This window comes from Ambystoma mexicanum, chromosome 4p, assembly GCF_040938575.1.
Source record: "Ambystoma mexicanum isolate Mex_15411 chromosome 4p, UKY_AmexF1_1, whole genome shotgun sequence".
Taxonomy (NCBI): Eukaryota; Metazoa; Chordata; class Amphibia; order Caudata; family Ambystomatidae; genus Ambystoma; species Ambystoma mexicanum.
Window position 1 is genome coordinate 1,173,713,490 of NC_090927.1, and position 23,446 is coordinate 1,173,736,935.

General features: G+C 43.9%; 1 protein-coding gene across 3 annotated transcripts in view; it reads right to left on the reverse strand.

The window, feature by feature from the left end:
* LOC138453708 (solute carrier family 22 member 2-like) overlaps window positions 1-23,446 on the reverse strand; it is a 442,975-nt gene that overhangs the window by 198,789 nt on the left and 220,740 nt on the right. For 2 of the 3 annotated variants that reach the window (XM_069606817.1, XM_069606815.1), the window contains one exon: window positions 15,878-15,992. The exons of the other annotated variant lie outside the window; for it this stretch is intronic. In XM_069606817.1, the coding sequence (XP_069462918.1) occupies window positions 15,878-15,992 (115 nt within the window). The remainder of the gene's footprint in view (window positions 1-15,877; window positions 15,993-23,446) is intronic. 3 annotated transcript variants of the gene reach the window in all.

The following is a 23,446-nucleotide window of genomic DNA, read 5'->3' on the forward strand; positions in this document are numbered from 1 at the left end:
GGGAGGCATTCCTCCCTCAAGATTGTGTGTGAACTGTGAGTTGTGCAAGTCTGAGGAGGGCTTGGGGGAAGGGAGTCATTCCGCCAAGCCCTTGTAAACTGGAGAGCAAGGAGATCTCAGGAGAAGGAAACAATACCTTGTGCTGTCTTCCCAGAAGATTGTGTATGAACTGTGAAAGTCTGAGAAACAGCCTACCAGGAGACTAATAGAACATATAAGAAAGCCATCATCACCCATAAAGCCAATGCCTTGAATACACGGATCAGCAACACTGCATCCGATTCAAAAGAACTATTCTCAATTCTAAAAGAATTGGAAAATCCAATCCCAGCCACGAATTGCACCAACACCAGCAAAGAGTGGTGCACTACAATCCAAGACGCTCTTGCAGCCAAGATCAACCTAATCCAAAACAAAATCAAAGCCAAAAAACAACTCCTAATAGACAAACATGCCACTAACAATAACCTACCTACCCTTAATGAAAACACCAAACCAACCTTTAAATTTACCCAAGTCTCACAAGAACAAGTGTTCAACACCATATCGAAGCTTAAAGCTTCTAATTGCAAGGGAGACTCCGCCCCAGCGAATATAGTCAAATCCTGTGCACACACTCTGACTCCCATCATAACTAAATTCATAAACGCCTCCTTCAACAAAAACTTGGTCCCAGCCAGCATTAAGGAAGCGTGGGTCAGCCCTTTGTTAAAAAAATCTACCCTTGACCCCGCTGTGCTCACTAACTATAGGCTGATAACAACAGTTCCGTTCTTACTAAAAATCCTTGATAAAATAGCATACAACCAAGTCCAAGTACATTTGGAACAGAACCAACTCCTCAGCACTAGACAATCTGGCTTTAGCCCTAACCATAGCACGGAAACAGCCCTCCTGGATCTCAAAATCCAAATGGACACCATCAGAGACTCAGGTAAACTCTGCATCCTCCTCCTATTGGATTTATCTGCTGCGTTCAACCTTGTGATTCACAACATACTCTGCGCCACCTTAGCCAAAGACTTCAATTTCTCTAAGGATGCAACTATGTGGATTAAATCCTTCCTGGCAGAACGAACATCTACAGTGTCCATAGGCAAAGAAGCTGCAGATCCCATACCAGTCCCCATCGGCATCCCTCAAGGCTCCTACCCATCTCCCACACTCTATAATGCCTACACGAAGCTCCTCTTCTCAGCGCTGGACGATATGGGTGTCATCTACACTAACTTTGCAGATGACACCCAGATCCTTATCCCCCTCTCAGGGGACTACATCCAAGATACGTTGACTATCAACAAAATATATTCCATAATCCAAAACTGGATGGCTTTAAATAGTCTCTGCCCTAACGATGAGAAGACAGAGATTCTCATTGTGGGCTCCCAATCTAAAATAAATGCACTTCATCCAGACTACGCCGCCATTAACATAGACAACACCACCATCCCGGTATTCAAACACGTAAAGACACTAGGTGTTTACCTGGACTCAAACCTATCCCTAACCAAACACATCAGTGCACTCTCATCTTCTACTTCCTACACCTCTAAAGTTATCTCACTTATCTGCCAATTTTTGACACCCTCCAATTGCATGACCCTAGCCAGGGCCTTGATCTTATTCAGACTTGGCAACTGCAATGTATCACTGCTCGGTACATCCTTCACCAATCTCAATAAACTGCAACTGATACAAAATAAAGCCCTTCGGGCTGCCCTTGGAATACGAAAAACTGACCACATTTCCAAAACTAGAAGAGAGCACCATTGGCTACCTATCAGAGCCAGAGTCATTTTCAAAACTCTGTGCATTACTTTCAAATGCCTCCATGAAAAAGCACCCATTTACCTAAACCTTGTAATCACCCAAAAAACATTTACCAGATCCCTAAGATCTAATAACCACTCACTATTGGCAATACCCCGCTATAAAAATATCAGAGCAGGGGACGCAAGTTTGCAATATCTAGCCCCTAAACACTGGAACTCTCTCCCGCTTACTATCAAAAATGAGGAATCTTTTAATAAGTTCAAAAAACTGCTGAAAACTTGGCTATTTAACCAATACTAATAATAACTAGCCACCACAACATTTGTAAATAGGCCCAGATGTATGTATATAAGTCTACGTTATTAACTACTGTAATCACCTGTTCTTACTTTATGCCATGTATTTCTTGCCAATGTAACTGCGCCATATCGGCTCCATTAATATATGCATTTTTCAAGCTGTCTTTAACCTCGCCGTGATACCTAATGGTCTGGGCGAGCAACAAATGCAATAAAATAAATAAATAAATAATCAAAATAAATAAGGGTTTGGAGGAAGGCAGTCATTCTGCCCCGACCTTGTAAATATTTGCCCAGCCCTTGTAAACTGGAGAGCAAGGAGACCTCAGGAGAAGGAGACAATACCTCCTGATGTCGTCCCAAAAAGAAGGTCAAAAGAAGGCCTGCGTAAGGGAGTCATTCCCCGGGTTCTGTGAGGACATTGAAAACCATGTACCTGGAGAAGGCACCTAACTGGCAAACTTGTACGTGGCCAGTGAGGAAACGTGTTGGTATACAGTAATACCGGCACGCTATTTCCATACCGGCCAAGTTGTAATGAGGCCCATTCTCATAGGCAAAATTCCCCCTACCCTTTTTCTTATTAGCTATAAGTGTGAGGGATAGAAGTAGGTATGTCGACACAACGGTGCACTCCTTTTATTTACTTGGACATTCTGACTGATTCATTAGTTCTTTATTAGAGGGAGAGAAACGCCTCTTAGAGTTAGGGTAGTTAGGTTTCCTCTTTATTTTTGCCTGAATATAAGACTTTGCCAATCACCATCACACTATTGTGTCAGACCCGTACTTCCGTACCCTTACAAAATGTTTAAGAAGGTCAGGCAATGACATTATAATTAAGGCTTCCAGTTTTCCGTTTTTACTGATTTTTACACATAAATAAAGATGGAAATCAACCTTCTTTATGTCTGTATGTATATATAAAAATGGAAAAAAACAGAAAAACAGGTCTTTCTTTCTGGTTCTCTATGGTGTCACTCATACGTCGCAGGCTAATCGGATTGCAGATTGGCAGCATGGAGAGTGTACAAGTTGGTTAAAAACAGCATTAACATTCTTCACATCGCTGACAGGAGGAGTTCCAGGAGCAACCGTTTGTTGTTATGGAAAAAATTGAGCTAGCATGTCTTTCCTATATGGCTAGATGTGTGCTTTAATAAATGCATTTTTTATTAGAGTAAATGCAGAAAAATACTGCTCTGCAAATTATGTTTTCGCATTACAAAAAGTAAATGTGGATAAATACAGAAAAAAAGGCAAAAAAATACATATGGTTCAATACCGGCAGAAACATAAATACCATACAACCAGATCTATATAAATAAAAATGTAAATGTTCATTTGTTCAAAATCTTAAATCTCCGAAAGTTCTTCACCGATTGCTTTGAAATTTTGACACAATGTTGCATTCGAATAGGCGCGTGTTTTTATATACCTACTATGGCCCTCATTACGACCCAGGCGTTGGACCATGGTGCTAATAGCACCATGGTCCAATGCCGGTAACTTACCGACTCCGCCATGGCGGAATGGGGAATTACCGCCCCATTCCGAGGTTGGCGGGGCGGTAATTCCCCATGCCGCCATGGCCCTTCCCCATTCCCATTTTTGCCCCATAGGGCTCAATGGGAATCGGAAAGGCGCTAAGTTCGGTGCCGCAAATTGCGGCACCGTACTTAGCACCAAGGTCCCTTTGCGGGTTGGTTTTTTAATGCCTGCTAAAAGCAGGCGTAAAAGTGCCACCCGCAAAGGGACCTCGTAATCAGGCGTTAAGGATTTAACGGCACCGCCACCTTTTACGGCGCCGTTAACCCCTTAACGCCTGGGTTGTAATGAGGGCCTATACATAGATGTCACACCTGTGACAGGTAAAAACATGCTTTTTTCTGAAAAACAGCACCATCTGTTGGACGTAAAAACAACACACGATATACTAAATATTTTACTGAAAAACAGCGCCATCTGTTGGACGTAAAAGCAACACAGGTATGCACAGTTGCGAGCAATGCGATAGCGTTCTACAGCTTCAGATCTGCTTCGTTCTCACCAGAATGAACGCGACAGGCTGAGAGTGGCTGAAAGATGTCAACGAGAAACAGCAGATCAGCATCACACATGACTCCTTGTTCAGCAATCATGCCATTAAAATCGCCTTGCATTCCGGTACAACCCAGCTGATGATTATAGTTTGAGCAGGCATGTTCTCATCGGCACCATGACTGAAGCGTGTCCTTAATGCAAGGCTCTGACATTTAATGGAGAAACAAGAGGAATGTGTTGCGCCGCCGGGAAAATTAAACTGCCTTAACTTGGAGAACCGCCAGAGCCATTAAAAACTACCCACAAGCATTGTGAAATTAAACATATCAGAAACGTGCGCTTTCTCTTTTATTTCTTTTCTATTTAACCGGACTGAGCCACAGCAACGCGTGGCCGGGGACTGATAGTTATAAATAAATAGGAAAGGAAAGGCATGTCTGGGTGACTTGGGAAATTCAATTTCCCAAACAGCAGGATAAGAATCAACTTTTATGTTCAGACGTAACATGAGGGTTAATTGGACTTGTAAATGTAGCAATGGGAGGAGTAGTTGGTTTTGCAAGTTATTCCCAGAGTACTTCTGCACAGTCCATTCTTGTTCAGTTTAAAGGCATTGAAGAACCACAGTTGGTAGGGAGAACGTCTGCACAGTTTTAACATTTTAGAGACGTGTGTGTCCAAAGTGCACAGTTCCCTCTGTGTTCTTCCTATACCATTACAGTGCAAAAACCCCAAGGTTTAAGTTTAGATGTTGTACTGGTGGATGTTGGAAAGACTGTCTTTAAGGAAGGCATATCTTATGTGGCATTGTCTCGTGCAAGACGTTTGCTAGGATTATATTTAATTGCGTTTGAGGAGACTAAAATTGCTGCTGACGTGAAGTAAATTGTAGAATACAACCATCTGTGATTACAGAATGCTCCTCATCTGGGTGCACTGCCAGTTCTTGTGTGGTCTAGTTTTTAAAAGAAAGAGGATAGATACTGCTACTGAAAGACAAAGGGATGGAATGATCCCTTTTGAAAAGCAAACATTGGTCAAGGAAGAGAATAACAGTGTTTCTTTTCATGAATTCACAGAATTGGCTTTCAGTAACAGAACACGAGTTGAATGGTATGACTTTGATGTTTCAGGTGACAACATTAATAGAACGTCATGCACACAATATTCTCTGTGAGGAATTAACCAGGCAGATCCACTGGATGTGCATTGTACATCTTCAGTTCGTCATGTGGTTGCACCTGCAAGTCAACCTTCATATTTTTATGAAACCTCTCAACAAAATGCTCATGAGTGTCTAATGTCAATATTTGAGGTTCTACACAATGAACATGTTCCTGTTGACTCTTTTGTTGGTTTGTCAAATAAGTGGTTACATGTTTGTTCTGGTTATCATCATTATATTGTGGACTGTGGACCCTCTGAGCGGGTTGTGTACCTTTCAGTACTAGACTGAGATAGGGTTTCTTTCTGTGACCTGGTTACCAAAGCTTACCAGGACATGGCATGTGGTCAAGTGGTGTTTAGTGCTATTCTACATTACAAACAGTGCAGGGCAGTGCAGTGCAGTGCAAATTTGTGTGATACTTTTGTTGCTGCAATGTTGAATTGACAGTACAAACATTAATAACAAAATTATAATTATAAATGGCTATTTATAACATGCTTAATATCCTGAGATTTCTAAGCACTGACCCATGTTGAAGTTTGCACACAGTCAGGTTTCAATAACACAGAAAACATTTAAAACTGTTAGAATTATATCCCAAAACGTAGCAGGCATCCACAGTTCCCATTATACGAGTTGGCTGCAACGAGAAACTAAGTGGCTTGTCTGCAATTATTCATTGCATTTCTTTCAAGCCAAGATATCTTAAAAGTGCCTTTTTAAACTGCTTTGAGATCAAAATGTACAGTGTAGTTTTAGTTTCAGATAAATAATTAATTTATTTATGTTTTCATTTGTATAGCGCACACAAACCTTCATGCATCAGGGCGCTGAAAAGGACCAGTTAAATGTAGCCCAGAGGCAGAGGGGCACTCATACTAAAATAGATAGGGCCTCCTCAGGAGTTGGGTGGTATCCCGGTGTACCAGGAATCGATGTGAGCTACAAGTTTGGCTCTTTTAGGTACTAAGGGGCCAATGGTGTCGATTGCGCTGGTCAATGTTTTGGTGTAGATATTCACTACTCTCTTAGGGTCAGAGGTGTCCAGAAACTCTGGTTTAAGGGCATCGAGGAATGGTGAGAGACTGTCTTTGGTTTGTTTTCGAGAACTGCGGGCCAGAGATGGTGGTAGCAGCTTAGTGGGAGGTTTGGTTTATAGGCCAAGGGGGATTGTGAAAGTGATGACATGGTGGTCCGACCCCAGGCAGGGAGTATTGGCATTGACTGAGATGTGAATTGAGCTTAGCTAGCGAGTCCAGGGAGTGCCCTTAATGTGCCTGGTGTTGTGGATACGCTGACTGAAACCTAACGCGGTCAGGGAGTTCGCTAATGAGGTGGCTGGTAAATCGGTGTGGACATTAAGGCCTACATTGAGATTACCCAGGAGAATCACTTGCGAGGAGGGCTTGATATTATCTCCTAGGGTAAAGGAGTAGGTCTTCTTCAAATGTTACGATGGGGCCAGGTGGGTGCTAGACAAGGTGGGCAGTGATGGTGTTGGTGAGGGAGGAGGTCAGTTATAGTGAGGGGATGGCACAGTTATCGTTAAGTGAAGTGTTGAGTTGTCTAATACGTAGGTGGTCTTTGGCTAGCACGGCCACTCCACCGCCTCTGAAGTTCAGCCTATCAATCCTGAAGATAGTGTAAGCTGGTGGGATGGCGAGGGATAGAGCCGGACCTGATGCTGCATGCAGACACGTTTCTGTGATAGCGAGGGCATCAAGGTGGTTTACTGTCAGGAGGTCGTGGATCTCTAAGGCATGAGCAGGCAGTGAACGGGCATTGACCAAAGCTAAATTGAGGGTCAGACTGGAGTGTTTGCAGATGCCTACTTCTGAACTATGGGTGGCAAGGTTAGTGGAGGCAGGTGTATGGATGGCCCGAATGGAGGGGGCAACGGCAAGGCTAGGGTTATGGTTGTAAGTCACATTGTAAGACTGATTGGTGGTTGAGGCAGGGCTAGACCTGAGGGTGAGGGGGAGGTATTAACAGTGTTAGCTGGAGATAAGCTACTGACAGGAGCTATACCATAGGCAATGGTACCGTTGGCCATGTTGGGCTCAGCTAGATTGTCAGCGGACTCACTGTTGGAGGCATTGGGTGAACAGGAGGTCACAGTAGTCATCACAATAGGGAGAGCGCTGGTCCAACTGGGTGCAACATTTGTGGGGAGAAGCATCATTTCATCACACAGGGGCTCAACACTAGCAACATTAGGGGCAGCAACACTGCAAGTATGCACAGCATTAGTAGGAAAATGTGCTCATTTCACACAACATATTAGCAGTAGCAGTGTTTGTCACTTCACAAAACATAGTAGTAGCAGTATTTGTCACACTGGTAGCTCAAATGGGGGTAGCATCATTGCATATGGGTGCAGCATTAGCAGCAATAAGATTGGTGACATTAGGGACATCAGCACAACCAATGTGCACAGCAATAGCAGGAAAGGGTGTGCTCACTTGACACAACAAATTAGCTGTAACAGTATTTGGTTTTGATTCATTCGTTTTTGTAATCTTTTTTTAGATTACAATATAATTAGGTAGTCGTTTGTAAGCATATTATATTATTCTATGTGTAAGAAGTGTAATAAAACCCAAAGAGGAAAAAAGGTCATACTCTAATTGTTTCTTTGTAAGTATTTTTTTTTATTATTGAAACACCAGCCTGATTTGCCTCAATGCAAGCATTTTTGGCATGAGACTTATATTACAATCTATCCATATATACAAAAAATTCCAAAATTCTCTAAAACAATAACTATTTCGTGGATCCACCTTAGATGGTCCAAAATAAAGAAATCTTGTTTCAATTAGAAATTCATTTCAAGTCGTAAAGAGTCCATGTAATTGACTACGGCACAGCTTAGTTTGATACAATGTCCAGCTGCCGAATATGAACACCAATCTCGACTATTGCAATCCACCTGAGTATAGTCTCCCAGATGCTGCATCCGTTTTGTGATGGTTTCCTTACCTCTGGTAAGGAGATGTTCGGAAGTTTCGATTTCGCAGTGACAAAAGCGACATAGATTATCCTTTGCTTCTCTAAAGTGACGCCTCCACACCATTTCTTTTGTTTTAACTGCGTTTAAACGGAACTGTAGAAACTGCTCACGATGGTGTCGAGATGGACAGTTTTTTAGATAGTTGCTTATAATATTTAGCTTATGTGTCCCGATTCCAGCGTCTAAGGTGGTTGGCATCAAGAGACGTCGATCGTTGTTCAAAATCCAGCACCAAACTTCAACATCAAACTTTATTTTGGCAGATTGTGGTCTCATCAACAAATCATTCAAGTTGAGATCAGCAGTGGGCAGAATTGACAGCATGATTTGTTTCCACTCCTCTAAAAGTTTTGATTTCCCTGTGTCACTTATTGCGGAAAAAATTTGAAATGCAGGAGCTGTTGGGAGTCAAGTTCATCTTGCGCATTGCTGTTAGAGACTCCCACATCACATGGGAGTGTAGAGAATTTAATGAGAGTTCATATCTAATTTGGATCATCGAGATGTAAGTAGGAAGCTTCAGAACACGCCGCCAAAAAATTCCTTCCAGCTTTTGCCAGAACGAAACATCTATGTTCCAGCCAGCTTCTGAACCAAAAATGATTGCTGGTACCACCTTTTGGGTATAAAAGGTCAAGACCGGTGCTAGAGTAAACTTGCCGAAACTTCTATTCAGCAGTTGTCCGTGAATGCTGAATTGAGTCATTCGGTTGACCATGTCAACCTTCCAGTGATGTTCATGCAGTGAGTTGTTAAAGGTGATTCCCAGATATCTAATTGAGTTGACTACATAAAGACGGTTGTCGTCAATTTTCCACGTAAAGATTTTCTGTTTTTTTAAACGGCTTTGGCAAATGATGATGATCTTAGTTTTTTGGATGTTTAACTCCAGGTATTTTTTTTTCAAATAATCGTGAAGATTTGTTAGTTGACGTTGTAGACCTATCTGGGTCCTGTCCAGTAGGACCACAGCATATATTAAGCATCCTATTTCATTATTGTTTAATTTTGGTGGAAAACATTGCACATTTTTGCGATGAGCAGGGATGTCAGAGATAAACAATTTGAAAAGTTTGGTAGCTAAAGGGCAACCCTGTTTCACACCCAAGCTTGTTGGTATCTGCTTGGATAGGGTGCCTTGATTGTTTAGTCTTATGCTGATGGTGGTTTCTGTATGTAGTGCTCTGATTGGCTCAACCAGATTTCTGGGACAATTCTGATTTGTCAATTTTTGCCACAGTTTACTACGATTAACGCTGTCAAAGGCTCACCTCAGATCGATGAAAGCTAGATATAGTCTTGTCTTTGCCTTTAGGCTTTCGAGTTTAAGAATGCTTAGTAGCAACAGGTTTACCTCCACCCCCACACCTTTTGTAAAACCTGTTTGCCGGATGTCCAAAATGTGTTCTGACGTTGACCATACAGCTAGCCTTTGTCGTAAAAAGGAGGCAAAGATTTTTCCTACGGTATCAAGGAGGGCAATCGGGCGATAGTTGGTCGGATCAGCCCGATTGCCCTTTTTGTAGATTGGCACGATGATGGCGTCACGCCAGGATTCGGGAATCGTTGCTGATGTAGACAAACGTGCAAACAATAGTTTAATAAAGGTAGCCCATTGTTCCTCGTTCTTTTTCAGCATCATATTTGATATTAAATCTGGGCCTGCTGCATGAGAGATTTTCAAGGTCCGTATGGCAACTCTAATGTCTTCCACTGTTATTTGGAGTTTCCAAGATGTCAACTTGTATGCGGGTTCATTCATGTTCTTGTTAGATGCTTTGCAGAAAATATTGGAGAAGTGTTGTTCCCATGTATCGGCATCAATCTCATTAGATGGTGTTGAGTGGTGCTTCGTGTTACCTGCGTTAAGGATTGCCCAGATTTCCCGTGAGTTCTTTTGGACTAGGTGCTTCATTAGATGCTCGGCTTTCTCTTGCTCAATTATTGATTTTTGCGATTTCAACCAATTACAATATTTTTGACGATGCGTACGAATTGCGTCTTTGGTTGCAATTGCATCGCTAGCTGATTCACAAGACTTCTTTAGGGTTCTTACATCACGTCTCATCGCCTGCTTGGCTTGGGTCAAGATTATAGATGAAAGGTGTTTATGTTTGGAGCCCATTGCACGATCAGAAGCTTTAACTGTGATGAAGTCAGAAAGCAAAGGTGCGTAATGTACGAACAAATCTGTGTTCAGACACCATTTCTTTGTTAGTGTCTCAATCCCAGGACTATCAATCCTAAAACGGGTTCCGCCGCTGTTTATGGAAATTGCCAGGTCGTATTTTCTTTGCTCAGTTGTCCATTCCACCGTACAGGCCAACCGAAGAAGGTTGTGGTCGCTACTTGGCATCAAACTTATTGACAATGTCAAGTCGCTCTCAAATAGATTTTGTTATACCCAAAAGTAGTCAATTATTGACTGAGCTTTTGGGGATGACCAAGTTTTCTGGGGTGATTGATCACCCGGTACTTGTCCATTTACCATATTGCAATTACGATTGCATAGTGCCTGACTCCACTTAAGCTCCCGACATGTTGTTTCGTCATTTGTTAACAATTTAAACTGCTGAGTGGCATGATCGTATTTGAACCATGAGCAGTTTAAGTCACCTGCGCATATTATTGATAGATTCTTGTTGTCTATTAATATCTGATCAATACAAGAGGTTATTGAGTCTATGAAGTTTTTGGTGCTGATTTTGGCCGGGTTCCAATATCTGTTTAAAATAAGCAAATATTTCCTTAATTCCGGGTTTTCATCGGTAGTCTGGAGCAGTGCACTTTACACAAAAGGATTGGGGCAGGAAGAATCAGCAAGGCGCCACCTGGTGTTTATTTTAATCATGATTACTAGTCCAGATGAAGGTCACCCCTTTGCATTTTTAATTGCAGGTTTTAGGAGTGTCAGAAATCCATCCCTTGATGGTGGCTCGCACAACCGTGTCTCCTGTAGACAAATGACGAAAACCTTTTCTAGATCTGCTTCGAATTTGTTGAATAAATGGATGAAACCTCTGGTATTCCAAGAGATAAATTTGCAAGTAAACTTGTTGCTGTTTACTGGTGGCTAGCGCCGACCAGTGGTCTCAATATGAATGCCATTTTTCACAGAATGGTTGAAATGTGTACTTAAGGTCTCTTTAATTGCTATTGCTCTACGTAGCTCAGCACGTCGATACTCTTGCGTTCCTTGACAGGTGTTCTTTAGATTTGTGTCCGACGTGTCAGACCTGAAACTCATCGGTTCAACCGATATGTCGAGCCCAAACATTAGCAATTCCTCGGATGCATTCAGAATTGTGTTTCGGACTGATACTGAGATGATATGTAGCAGAACCTGGTCACAACACTTTTCAGTCGCGTACTCTTCTATTCGTATGTCTTCAGACAAAATCGTTCGAAGAGATGGAATGCAAGAAAATAATTTCAGTATATTTTTGAGATTCAGGTTCAAGTCACGGTCTTCCCGATGTAGATTTTGTAATCTCAATTTACAATTCAGAGAACTTGCACCAGGTCTCGAGTAAGAGGAGGCATGTTAGGAATGATGTGCCTGCTTCTTGTCTTGAAATCGGGTTTTTTTGGGGTTTAACCGTGAGGGCATTTTGATACTGTCCTCAAAATTCTTCGACCTGTTGTCATGATTCGTCTCCTGCCTCACTCTAAGGTTTGCCCTATGTGAAGGTTCGCGCTGAACATCCTCAGGAGCCACATTAGAGGAGATGATAGGATGGTCAGTTGAAACTTCATCAGAGTATGTGGAGAAGTTACATATGTCGATAACTGATCCCGATGACTTACTCGTAAGACTTTCGCAGTCTGATTCGACTCTTTGTCTCCTACTTGCTGGTGTGACAAAACGGTCAATTCCACTGAGGTTGTTGTCTACGTGAACAGTTTCTTGGTCATCAGGTTTTGCAATTCTGTTCTGCAGAATAAGCCGGTCCTGATGTCAGAAGTAACATTTCTGATGAATTTCTGCGACTTTGTTTGCTGGGCATGTTTTTTAAGATCGGGTAATTTTTTCCCAGGCACTGATTGCCTACCTTTAGGTTGCAGAATTTTTTGATCTGACCTTGTGGAGGCCTTTATTGATTTTGCCGGGCCTTCGAAGATTCCAAAGGAGGTCGAAGATATTTCAGAAGTCAACCTTGGATTTAGACAATTTACTTGTTCGTTCAAAGATGACACCAGGGCAGACTCAGAAGGATGCACAACCTGGTCTCTAGCTTCAGCTTGAACGGCCAGGACAGAAGATACTGTTGTTGCTTCTGTAATCTTCAAAGGTAGAGCATTGACATTTGTATTTTGTGTTCGTTCTTGCAATATGTTGAGGTCTTTAGTCGGTCGTAAAGATGCTTGAAGGTTTGTAGGTCCGATGCTTAAGCTCATCATAGCTGAAGAATGTCTCATCAATTTTACGGCATCAAGCAAACCGTCAGATAAAGTGTCATTCTGACAATGGTGACGCACGGCAAGATCACTTAATCACTCGTGCCATCGCATCGTTTGCTCAGCTTCTTGTGTCAATTGTGCTTGCAAGAAGTTTGTCACAGAGTCAAATTTGTCAATTTTTCTTTTAAAATTGTTAGAAGTGATGTCTGGTCTTTGTAGGCCTCGTGCAGTGACTCATACATCTTCAGAAACGGAAGAAGTGCTGCAGATGAAGCTGCCAGAACGTTGTTGTAGATCTGCATTGCAGGTGCAGAGGAAAGACTTGGTTTTGACTCCAAGCTGGTTTTATCAGCCAAGCATGAATGCGAGCTATTTGTATTCTCCAATTGTGGATCACTTGCCGACGACGTGTTCACAACCGTGGTAGCAAAGATGTCTTGTAGGGGTTGTGATGTTTTAGATCATGAATTCGCATTTCTTGGTGTACTAGATGGATCCATGTTGAGAGTTTGTACTCTAGTCTTGATGTTGGTTGTGCTCATAGTACCATCTGCTGTGCCACCAAGATTTAGTTTGTCACGTAATTGCGGACAGATTTTGCTACTTTTCCTCATCGAAGCACGGCCAATGTTTCCCACTAATACTTGTGGATGTTCCACATGGTCGTCATAATTGCGACTTTGTTGGTGGACTATGTGTCGCTGATTACCATTAGAGTTCATATAGCCATGAAGAGACTGGGCAGTATGTGGCATCACATGTTCCTTGACTTGTTGGAGCTGAGAAGACTCAGAAGTTCTGTGCGGCATGTTAACAATTAAAGGATGGTTAGCCGCAACCACAGGATCTTTATCCAAACACGTCGCAATTGACATTATTTCATCTGTTTCAATCAAACTGTCAGCTCCCTCTTCGTCTTGCGAGGCTTCCATTATTTCTGCATCCGTAAGTTCGAAAGGCAAAAAAAAATTGTCGACTGTTTCAGAACTGATCCGATTTGACGTGAACTGAGATGTATTGTTAAATGAAAATGTTCTTGATGAATTTAGTTCAATGGGGAGTAAGTTATTTAACGTTAGTAATGGTCTTTGTGACAATGCGTTCGAGCTTGGGGCGGCCTTGTCAGGTGAAGCACCCACTACGAGTGAATCGCTCACGTCGGTCTCCTTAGGCACGGACACAGGCACAGACCCCTCAGAGGTAGAATCAAGCGTGATGTGTTCTCCCACGTCGACAGATTGTTTATCGGCAGTTTGAACTGGTGATGCGAGCTGCACAAGGTCGATGGGGTTGATGGGGTTAATGTGAACAATGGTCGGCTGTGTGACGGGATTAGTGAGATTTCCAGGTGACAGAAGGCACAGCATGTTCACAGATAAGGCATCGGAAGGTTTATCAAGTAAAAGGGGAGTCGTAGGGGGCTCTGGGAGGGTTGCAAGGGAGGACACAGAGAATGTCAGTGATTGCTTTTTTCCCGTTAAGTCCACAGTTTCAGTTAACACTTTGGACGCACGTTTCCGTGAAACAGTGCTTACCTTTGAAGTGTCAGTAACCGCGTCTGCCTTCAGGGCTGTAAACGGATTCTGCATCCGTCGTTGTTGAATCGTCTTCCGCCTGGTTTGAGGGCCCCCCCTGACCTGATTGAGCAGTCATGGCTCAGGGTACAGCACTGCCAGTCACGGACTGACTATGCGCACGACTTGTTGGCTTCCTCGGGTAAACAAAGACTTGAAGCCGTTCTTATGCGCCACAGCGCCAAACAGCCACACAACAGCCAGCGCTCTTTACCCCGGCGGGCTTAGCGCCGCAAGGGTGTTTTGCGCTCCCCTTTGAGGTGGAGAGATGTCACTTGATGAGACACGTGATCGTGCCCAAGCTCCGCCTCCTCCAGGAAGTGAGCGTTGTACTGCGAGGGCTCCTTTGCAATCAGCTGGCAGACAAATGTTTCCCAAACAAAGCGTTTCTCTTCTGAAAATGAAGCACACGCCGCTCGGCTGCTTTGCGCTCCCCTTTGAGGTGGAGAGATGTCACGTGATGAGACACGTGATCATGCCCAAGCTCCGCCTCCTCCAGGAAGTGAGCGTTGTACTGCGATGGCTCCTTTGCAATCAGCTGGCAGACAAATGTTTCCCAAACAAAGCGTTTCTCTTCTGAAAATGAAGCATCAAGTGTAAGTATTAGTGCATTTACTTAGTAGAGATAGTAATAACGTTCTGCAATTTTTTGTTTCTCTTTTTTATGTAAAATGTGGTGTACTAAGTTATACTTGTACTAACGTTTCCAATTGATATTTAGGTTGTGTGTTGTGGTCTTGCTACATTATTTCTGGAAAAAGGTAAATTCTTATGTCAATGGTGCTCATTTACAATTGAGCCGTAACGTAAATGGAAAACATAACAGCCTTGCATAAGGCTTTTATGCATTCAATTGATGCCACAGCTAATTTGTATTCATTTGTATGGTAAAGAGGAGGGTCAGAACGCAACTTTCTGACGCCTATCTTCCTCTCCGCCATAAAAATGTTCCAGCATTTGGTCCAGCATGGAGTTTCATGCCAGTGAAAATGCTGCAGATCCCTATGGGGTCTGTCAGCTTTATGCACCAGCATAAAGGAGGCGGACGCCAGAGAAATTCATTGTTAACTCTGCCTGCCATTCTTCCATGGCAGGCAGCACTCACAATTACTATTAAATGCTGCCCAACATGCTTGCATGTCAGACAGCATTTATTTTTCCTTTTTGAACACTGCTTGCCATGCTTTGAACTTTCAAAGATTACAAACGCGGATAGTAAACTAACATGGTGCATCACATGTATTTTCTTTTTTCAATGTTTATAATATATTGGTATCCAATGATAAAGTTGCAGAGATAATCCCACGGTAAAAAATGATGATTTCTTTCTTTTTTTAAATGCACTTATTTCACATGCATATGTTGGGGAGGTAATGGTACATATTTATGTTATGGGGTGTGCTGGGTGGGGTGCAGGGTAATATATGTTTAAATAGTAAAAAACCAAATACAAATAATTTGGCATTTTTTACCACAGGATTTATTATGGCGACTTTATTACATGCAACCAGTATATAATGATTGCAAGCATCTGCTGTCATATTTTCCATACAATGCTATATCTCATTGAATGATTACTATTTCACACAGATGGAATGTAAATGTCTACCTCAAAGTCAGGTGGAAGCTTTCTCCTGTTTTTCTTTGCAATATGGTCAATGATTGCTTTGGCTTCATCATGTCTGTTTTGAGATATTAGCCATCTGGGTGATTCTGGAACACACCTGTAATGAAAAAGAAAACTGATGCCAGGGGCTGGAAAATGTAGTCCATGTAAGGTCTAAGCAGGTAGGCTGATGAAGGCTATAGCTCCAGAGAGAGGGTTCAGCAGAATACCCCAACATATGTTAAGAGTATTGAGGAATTAGGTGATGTCGGTAGGAAGTGAATTCTTATTCAGGAGTTAGGGCTTCATTACGGGTTTGGTGGTAATTCGAAGTAAATCCACTAAATTACTGCCAAACCTATTTACCATTAGCGATACTCAGTCCTGCAGGTTTACCAAAAGATTATGAGTAGTGCAAGGGTGGTGTAAATGCCCATTTTTGGAATCCATAGGACTCTATGGGCATTTTGGCATAATTACTGTGAGCAGTTATCCTGCTGATTTTTTACCTTAACGTGGAGGATTTTTCAGCAGAATGATGCTGGGGGTAAATCCTCCACTTCAACGTCCAACTCTTAATTTGGTAGTGCGCTAATGATAGCAATATTTCCATGGTATCATCATAGAGTCTATACCAACTTGGCATAGAGAAGTTGTTCTCGTCTGGATTTCTCTGAATATAAATCTGTGAGAGCTTGGTAATATTGTAGAATGTAGTTAGCGATCATAGTATGTTGATTGCAACCAAACAAGGGGTTTGTGTAAAATATACACAACCTCCCCTTCCCCCCCAAGACTGTAGGGATATAACCACCAACACCCAAACATGTATCTCTTGGAATCACCTAAATCTTGACTTTTTCAATATTGAAATAGAAGAAATTTGGCACACTGCTACTTTGGGGTTTAAGGTAAAAATGTTCTCTACTGTAGTATTTTCCAGTTTTATCACTCAAAAAGTGATGGAATCTTGGAAACGTAATACGATCTGGGTGAATCCTCTTCCGGAATATAGCTATTGTAACATGGTGCAATATAGGAAAAACAAAATGAGGCAGGATATCAAAGCTATACAAGTGAGTTTAACTTCCCTGATAATAAAGATTGAATCCATAAGGAAGGTGAAGCAAGACTATAAGAACTGGATAAAAGCTCATAGGTATTGGTTATATCAATGTGATGGAGAAGCTACTGCTGGAGATATTAAAAAACTTAGCTACCCTCAATTCTTGTTCTGCTATCAAAATCTCCTCTGACATCTGTCTCCTCCTTGAATACCTTGACATCCTTGCTCTCACTGAGATGTGGTTCAAGGCCAGCCCTGCCACTGCTTTTAACACTCTTCTCCTGGAGGGCTACAAGATCCTGTCCAACCCCAGGCCCTCCCAATATGGTGGTGGAGTGGCTCTACCCTTTCCTGAGTGGGTTCCTGCCTCCATCATCCCCACTCAATCCTACTCATCCTTTGAAAGCCTAGACTGCAGGCTATCTGTCTCGCCTACCTTCTCTCTTACTCTCCGTACCATCTATAGGCCCCCTGGACTGACCTCCCTCTTCCTCTCAGAACGGGCTGACCTGTCCTCCTCTCTCTTTGCCTCCTCCCCCAAACTTATTTTCCTTGGGGACTTTAACATCCATCTTGACTCTCCAGATGTGACTACTGTACTCTTTCATGGCCCATTTGACTCTCTATCCCTCATTATCCTTCCCTCTAGCCCAAGTCCCCAACCCACTCTGCTGGACGCACCTGGGATGCTCTCATCTCAACAGATAACCCACAGATATCCCACTATCTATCCTTCTCACTACCCCTCTTCTACTGGTCTGACCACTCTCTCCTCTCTTCCCATCTTGACATCCCCTGTCCCTCGATGATGCCTCCGCCCACACTGCCAGACTCCTTCTCTGTCATTCGACCGATGAAGCGTGTGTCAGTCACTGCATTTGCCTCCTCCTTCATCCCTCTTCCACCCCCTTCACCTGTCTCTCCTTCTGACTCTGTTCTAGATAACCTCCATCTCTCTCTCTCTAACACCCTGGACATCCTTGCCCCCATCATGAGGAACTCTTGGTATGACTCTGACTTGGCAGCTTTGAAACGCAAGTGCAAAGCTGCAGAGAGCAGAAGGGGCAGGCATCTAGCCCATCCTCTGACAAACTGGCCTGCTGCCTACTCCAAATCCAATATCGTCTCGCCATCCGTTACAAGAAAAGGGCGGTTCATAGTGATAACATCGAAAACAAAAAAGTCGAAAGTCATAATTTCGAAAAAAAAACATTGAAAAATAAAAAGTCGAATTTCTTTTTTAATACGTTTTTTATTCGAAATGGGGGGGTTCCACCCATCCCCCTCCCTTTTTTTTATATACTAGAGCCAAAAAATAAACATAAATACAAAAAAAAATAATTCAACTTTTTATTTTTCGACATTTTGTTTTCGACATTATTGTCTTTCGATATTTTGACTGACCACCGAAAAGGGTGCATGTCCAAGCCCACATCTCTGGAGCACCAGACGAGATTTCTAGAGTTGTCAGCTCTATGACAGTCTCCTTTAAATAGGTGCTCCCCTGCTCCTCCAGAACCATCAAGGACAACATCGCCTCTCTTGCCCCAGCCTTGGCTGACCTCTGCAACCACTACTTTGCCACTGGCTCCTTCCCACAACCCCTTTAGCACTCTCTTGTGCACCCTCTCCTAAAAATGCTGTATATTGACCCTTCATGCCCGGCTAACTATCGCCCTATCTCTTTCACCCCTTTTTGCTAATGTTACCTCAGCCGCTGCGACTGAGGCTTGGTTCCTTCAGAGTTATACAGGTGCCAGACCACCCCCTACCAGTCCCCCCAGCATTCCTTTCCAGCACTTCCCCTCAGGCTCCCTTCGCCGGGCTAGCCATAACCTGGCCCACCCTGTCCACCGCACTTACCCTCCCTTCTCCCTCTACCCTCCGCCCCCTGCACTTACCACCTTCTTGCACTTGCATGGTAGGATTGTCACAAGGCAAACATAACCGTTTGTTGTTCTACTTTCTTTCCTATGCTCCCCCCCGCCCCAACTTGTCTTGTGGCACCTGGAAACACTTGTGTACGGGTGCCATGCAAATGTCCAATAAATAAATAAATAAAATAAAAAGAATTTCTGGACTATGCATAGATTCTTTCACCAATCCTATTGCAGAGAGTCAATGGAAAGCTCACTTCCTGGAATTGTACAATGAGTCCTCTATGGAGCAATTTGAGTCTAATTATGAGGAACCTTAGTTCTTAGAGGTTTAGGAGGAACAAATCACTGATATAATACAATCAATTTCAAATTCATGTGCGCCAGGTCCTAATGGGCTTTGTGATAGGATTCTGAAACTTGCTCCAGGGATATGTGCTTTAATCCTGCTGCTACTTTTAAAACATCTTAAAAACTAGATCTGTTCCTCCAACTTGGAAGACCTCAGTGATTGTCCCCATCTTTAACAAGGGTGATCGCTTGTCGCCCGCAAGCTATCGCCCTTCTGGATGCTAACAGTAACATTTTGTCTGTGTTACTTTTGCAAGAAATGGAAAAATTGATGCACAAGTCGGCAAAGCAAATGCCAGTTCATGTAACTTTGGAGTAGGATGTCTGGTGTCTGTCTGATTTGACGCCTGAGCTGTGTTGACAAACAATCCTGAACGAGCTGTGCTCATACTTCACCCTCTTTTTCTCCCAATGCGTATGTGAGGGCAAGATGGCAGAGGCAAGCATGGTACGCATTGTGGGATTCTTGGGTCTCTTATCAGGTTTGATGCAATTTAAATCATTCAAAATCTGCATTGACAAGTGGACGAAAGTAATTATTAAGAGCAGACTTCATGGTGCTATTTGACCCATGATCATATTCAAGTGTTTTTTAGATTTTGTGGACTGCTTGTCAGCGAATAAACAAAGCATAGATTTCTTTGTTACATCATCCTGCTTGCAGAAAAGAACATGTTCCAGGGTTCAACCCAGATGTCCCAGCAAGGCCCAAGTGATGGTGACTCACCTTGTTCGTTAAATTCTGGTATGGGCACGTACTGAAAAGATACGCATGGAGGATAGCTCAGGGGCAACGTGTTTGTCTTGCAAGCATGACAACGCATAGCAACACAGATTCGAATCCCGGTCTGGCATTTAGAAACTGGTCTCCAGTATAAAGCGTGTTATAAAAGAACAATTATAATTATAACCATGCAGGGAATGCGCCGGAACGGGACGGAGCGGGGCAACAGGAAAGCATGTTTTGCCTGCTCTGTCCCCAGACTCATGTGCTTGCCCACAACACTCACGCTTTAACAAGCAGGCTTCAGAAGACACTGCAGCCTGGCCAAGTATTCTGTAAGGAGTATGCTCGAAGTTTGCGTTGCTTGTACAAGCGTGTGAAAACTTTGCTTCAGAGCAGGATACTCCCAGCGAGATCTGTCCTGAAGCCGAGTTATTACATTTCAAGAAACAGACACTTTCAGTAGACTCGGCATGGGCCTATACAGCCAAAACCTGACATACTTGTAGCTGTCCAGACTGGAATATAGGTTCGGAAATGTAGAGATATTTCTTTCTTAGGATGAGTAATGTGGCCCATTAAAACTGCAGATCCCCATCTTCGATTATTCTCACAAAAGGGTTGCTTACTGAATCACAATAAGACATGGTTAACATTCTGGACATACTTATGTTCCCATAATGCTCCTTGCTTTTATTTAAATCGCCAGGATTGGGTTCAATCAAGAGATACTGTATTGCGTGACCTGGCCTGGCACCATGTCCCTCGGCCCTGCCCACTACTCCCCCACAGCCCCAGCCCTACAAGGAGGCGAGCGTTTCCCCAAAAAATGTTTCCCATTTCCAGCGTGTTCCTCGTCAGACATGGTAAGGATCGAAACAGCTTGATGGCCAAGGCAGAGTGTCATTAAATACATGAATAGGCAATGTAGCCCCTCAAGTGGAAAGAGGCTGCATACGCTTCCATCAGGGCTGCAAACTGTCAACTAGGAGCACCATAGACAATATTCCACAGCATGGCAGGAGGAAACCTCGAGATTAAGACCCACCTCCCCATGCAGCACAAGCACTCCTGGCTCTAGTGTGCTACCTCTTAGAACGAGCAAGAAGCGTCTTACTTCAGAGAAGGTTTCTGATGCCTTTGCTTCGCAGATGTCCTTGAGTTTGGTGAGGTCAGCCGATATTCCACCTTCTTGGACTATAAAGCCAAAACATTCTACTCTCCTCTTTAAGAATTTGCCTTTTTTGCAGTGGAGAGTGGGTCCCAGAGATCGTATCCTTTCCAGTAGAGCTCCAAGGCATTCCAGGCACTCGGCTTCTGACTTCGCGAAAACAAGGATGTCGTCACTTACATTTAGTGTACCCTATAGTGGGGCCAGGGCCCATCGGATGGTGTTCTGAAAGACTTCGGCCGCTGACGAGATTTGGAAGTTAAGCCGTTTGTACCGGAATAGGCTGATATGGGTTGTGAATGTCATTATGCACCTGCACTCTTGCTGGAGCACAAGCTGGTGATACCCGGCTCTTAGATCCAGTTTAGAGAAGAAAGTGGCACACTCCAGATCTGCCACAATTTTATTGATCATTGGCGTTATGGCACTCTCTCCTGATGACTTTATTCGTAAGCCTCATGTCGACGCAAATCCTTACACTGTCAAGCTGCTTAGGCTTCAGTGCGATGACTATCGGGGAAATCCACGGTGTGGGTCCCTCTACGGGCTCAATGACATCCATTTGGATGAGATTTTGGATTTCTTTCTCCACGCGTTCATGTAGGTGGAAGGGCACTCTCCTGTGCTTCAGCGCCACGAGTTGGACCGTTTCGTCTATCTGAAGGCGTATGGGTTCCCCAGTCATACACCCAATGGCCGCAAAGACTTCCTTGAATCGTTCAACCAGTGCCTACACGTCTTCCACGAAGACGCCATGTTCGAACTGAATCCGTTTGAGGGCTTCCGCTGCTGCACACCATAGCAGGATTAGGTCACCCATTTTTGACACGAAGAACCTGGCTTTGATCGTTTTGTTTTCGTACTGTACCATGGTCACAAACGCTCCTTCCAGGTGCAATGGGGTTTTGCTGCCAAATGTGAATATTTGCACACCTGTGCTCTGTAGTGGTGGGGGGTCCTTCAGTTTCTGTTACTGCATTTCTGCCATTATGTTCACTGATGCCCCGGTATTAAGGAGTACAGGGATGGTGGCGTTCAGTATCTTCACGGAACACTTTGGCTGATGTTTCCTTTTTCCGTTGATGCTCATTACTGCTGATATGAAGAATATGTCTTCATCTTCCTCGTCACCCATTTGTGGCTCACCTGCGTTCTCTGTGGATGCTGCATTTGCGTTTTGTGGTGCTTTCTCTGGTATCGACACAGCTTCGTTGTTTTCTTTGTTGTCAGGCACCTCGGCCACCCAAGCACCTTGCAGGGTGTTTTTCTACTGCACATACCTCCTCCAGCTTGACAGACCTCAGGGCCAACTCCAACCTGGATGCCCTGATGTCAGCTAGTTTGTGGGAGCATCCCACCTCTAGGATCCTAGGAAGCATGATCCCAGGCTCGCACAGGATCTGTCGGCATAGTTTACTGAGGAGCAGCCGATGATTATTTGCAACCTCACCTCCTCCTCTTAATTTGTCAAAGTGCTGGTGGAGGCAAGCTGCCATAGATGGCTGCGGTACATATCCAGGCTCTCATCAGCTTTTTGTAAAGCAGTCCTCATTCAGAATTTCTCATAATCCATGTTGACCATCGGCGCGATAGGGCGCAGATAGGGCAGCCACTGCAGCTCCATATGATCCATCTGTTGTGCTAAACCTCTTGAATACATTGTGTACCATGGGGCGAGCTGAGTATAGTAGCGTGGACCTTTTGACTTTGTCATTGCATTCACCAGTGGCATCAAAGTACATTTCTAGATGTTCGCGGCCAAAGTTCCCAACGTGGGCCTAGAGTGGCCCGCAGCCCTGTCAACATTACCTTCACGAGCCAAGGAGCCTTGCTGACGGCATGATCTCCCTCTGGGTGGTGGTGCCGGGCCACCTTCCTCTCACCCTGACATTTGGAACCGCTGCTATTCTGCTCCAGGTTGGCACAGGCACTCTCCCCTCAATGGTGGGCACACAAGCACTCCTGGGTAAGTCGCAACCTTCTTGTGTCCACTGTGGCAGTTGAGATGGCCACTGGCAGTATGCCTGCACAGTGAGGCGCACAATCTGCGTCCTACTGCTGCACACATTGCCGTGGGTGGGGTGTCCAACAGGCTGGAGATCGACTTGCGGATCCAAGTGTTCCAAAAATGGAGGTGGGGCACCTCTGAATAGCGTGGGCAATCGTGACCATGAGGAGGGCCTGGGGGCTCTTACCGGTGGGAAACCGCTTACTTGTATGACTCTCCCAGACTCGGCACAGCTGTGAGCGTTTCTGACGCTGGATGCTTGTCAGATCGTGTTGAGATCAGCGAGTCTGTGCTCGGGTCCCGTTCATCGCCATTCTTTGTGTGCTACCTGGTGCCTCCATGCAAAAGGAAGACACAGACAACGGTTCCGTCTTT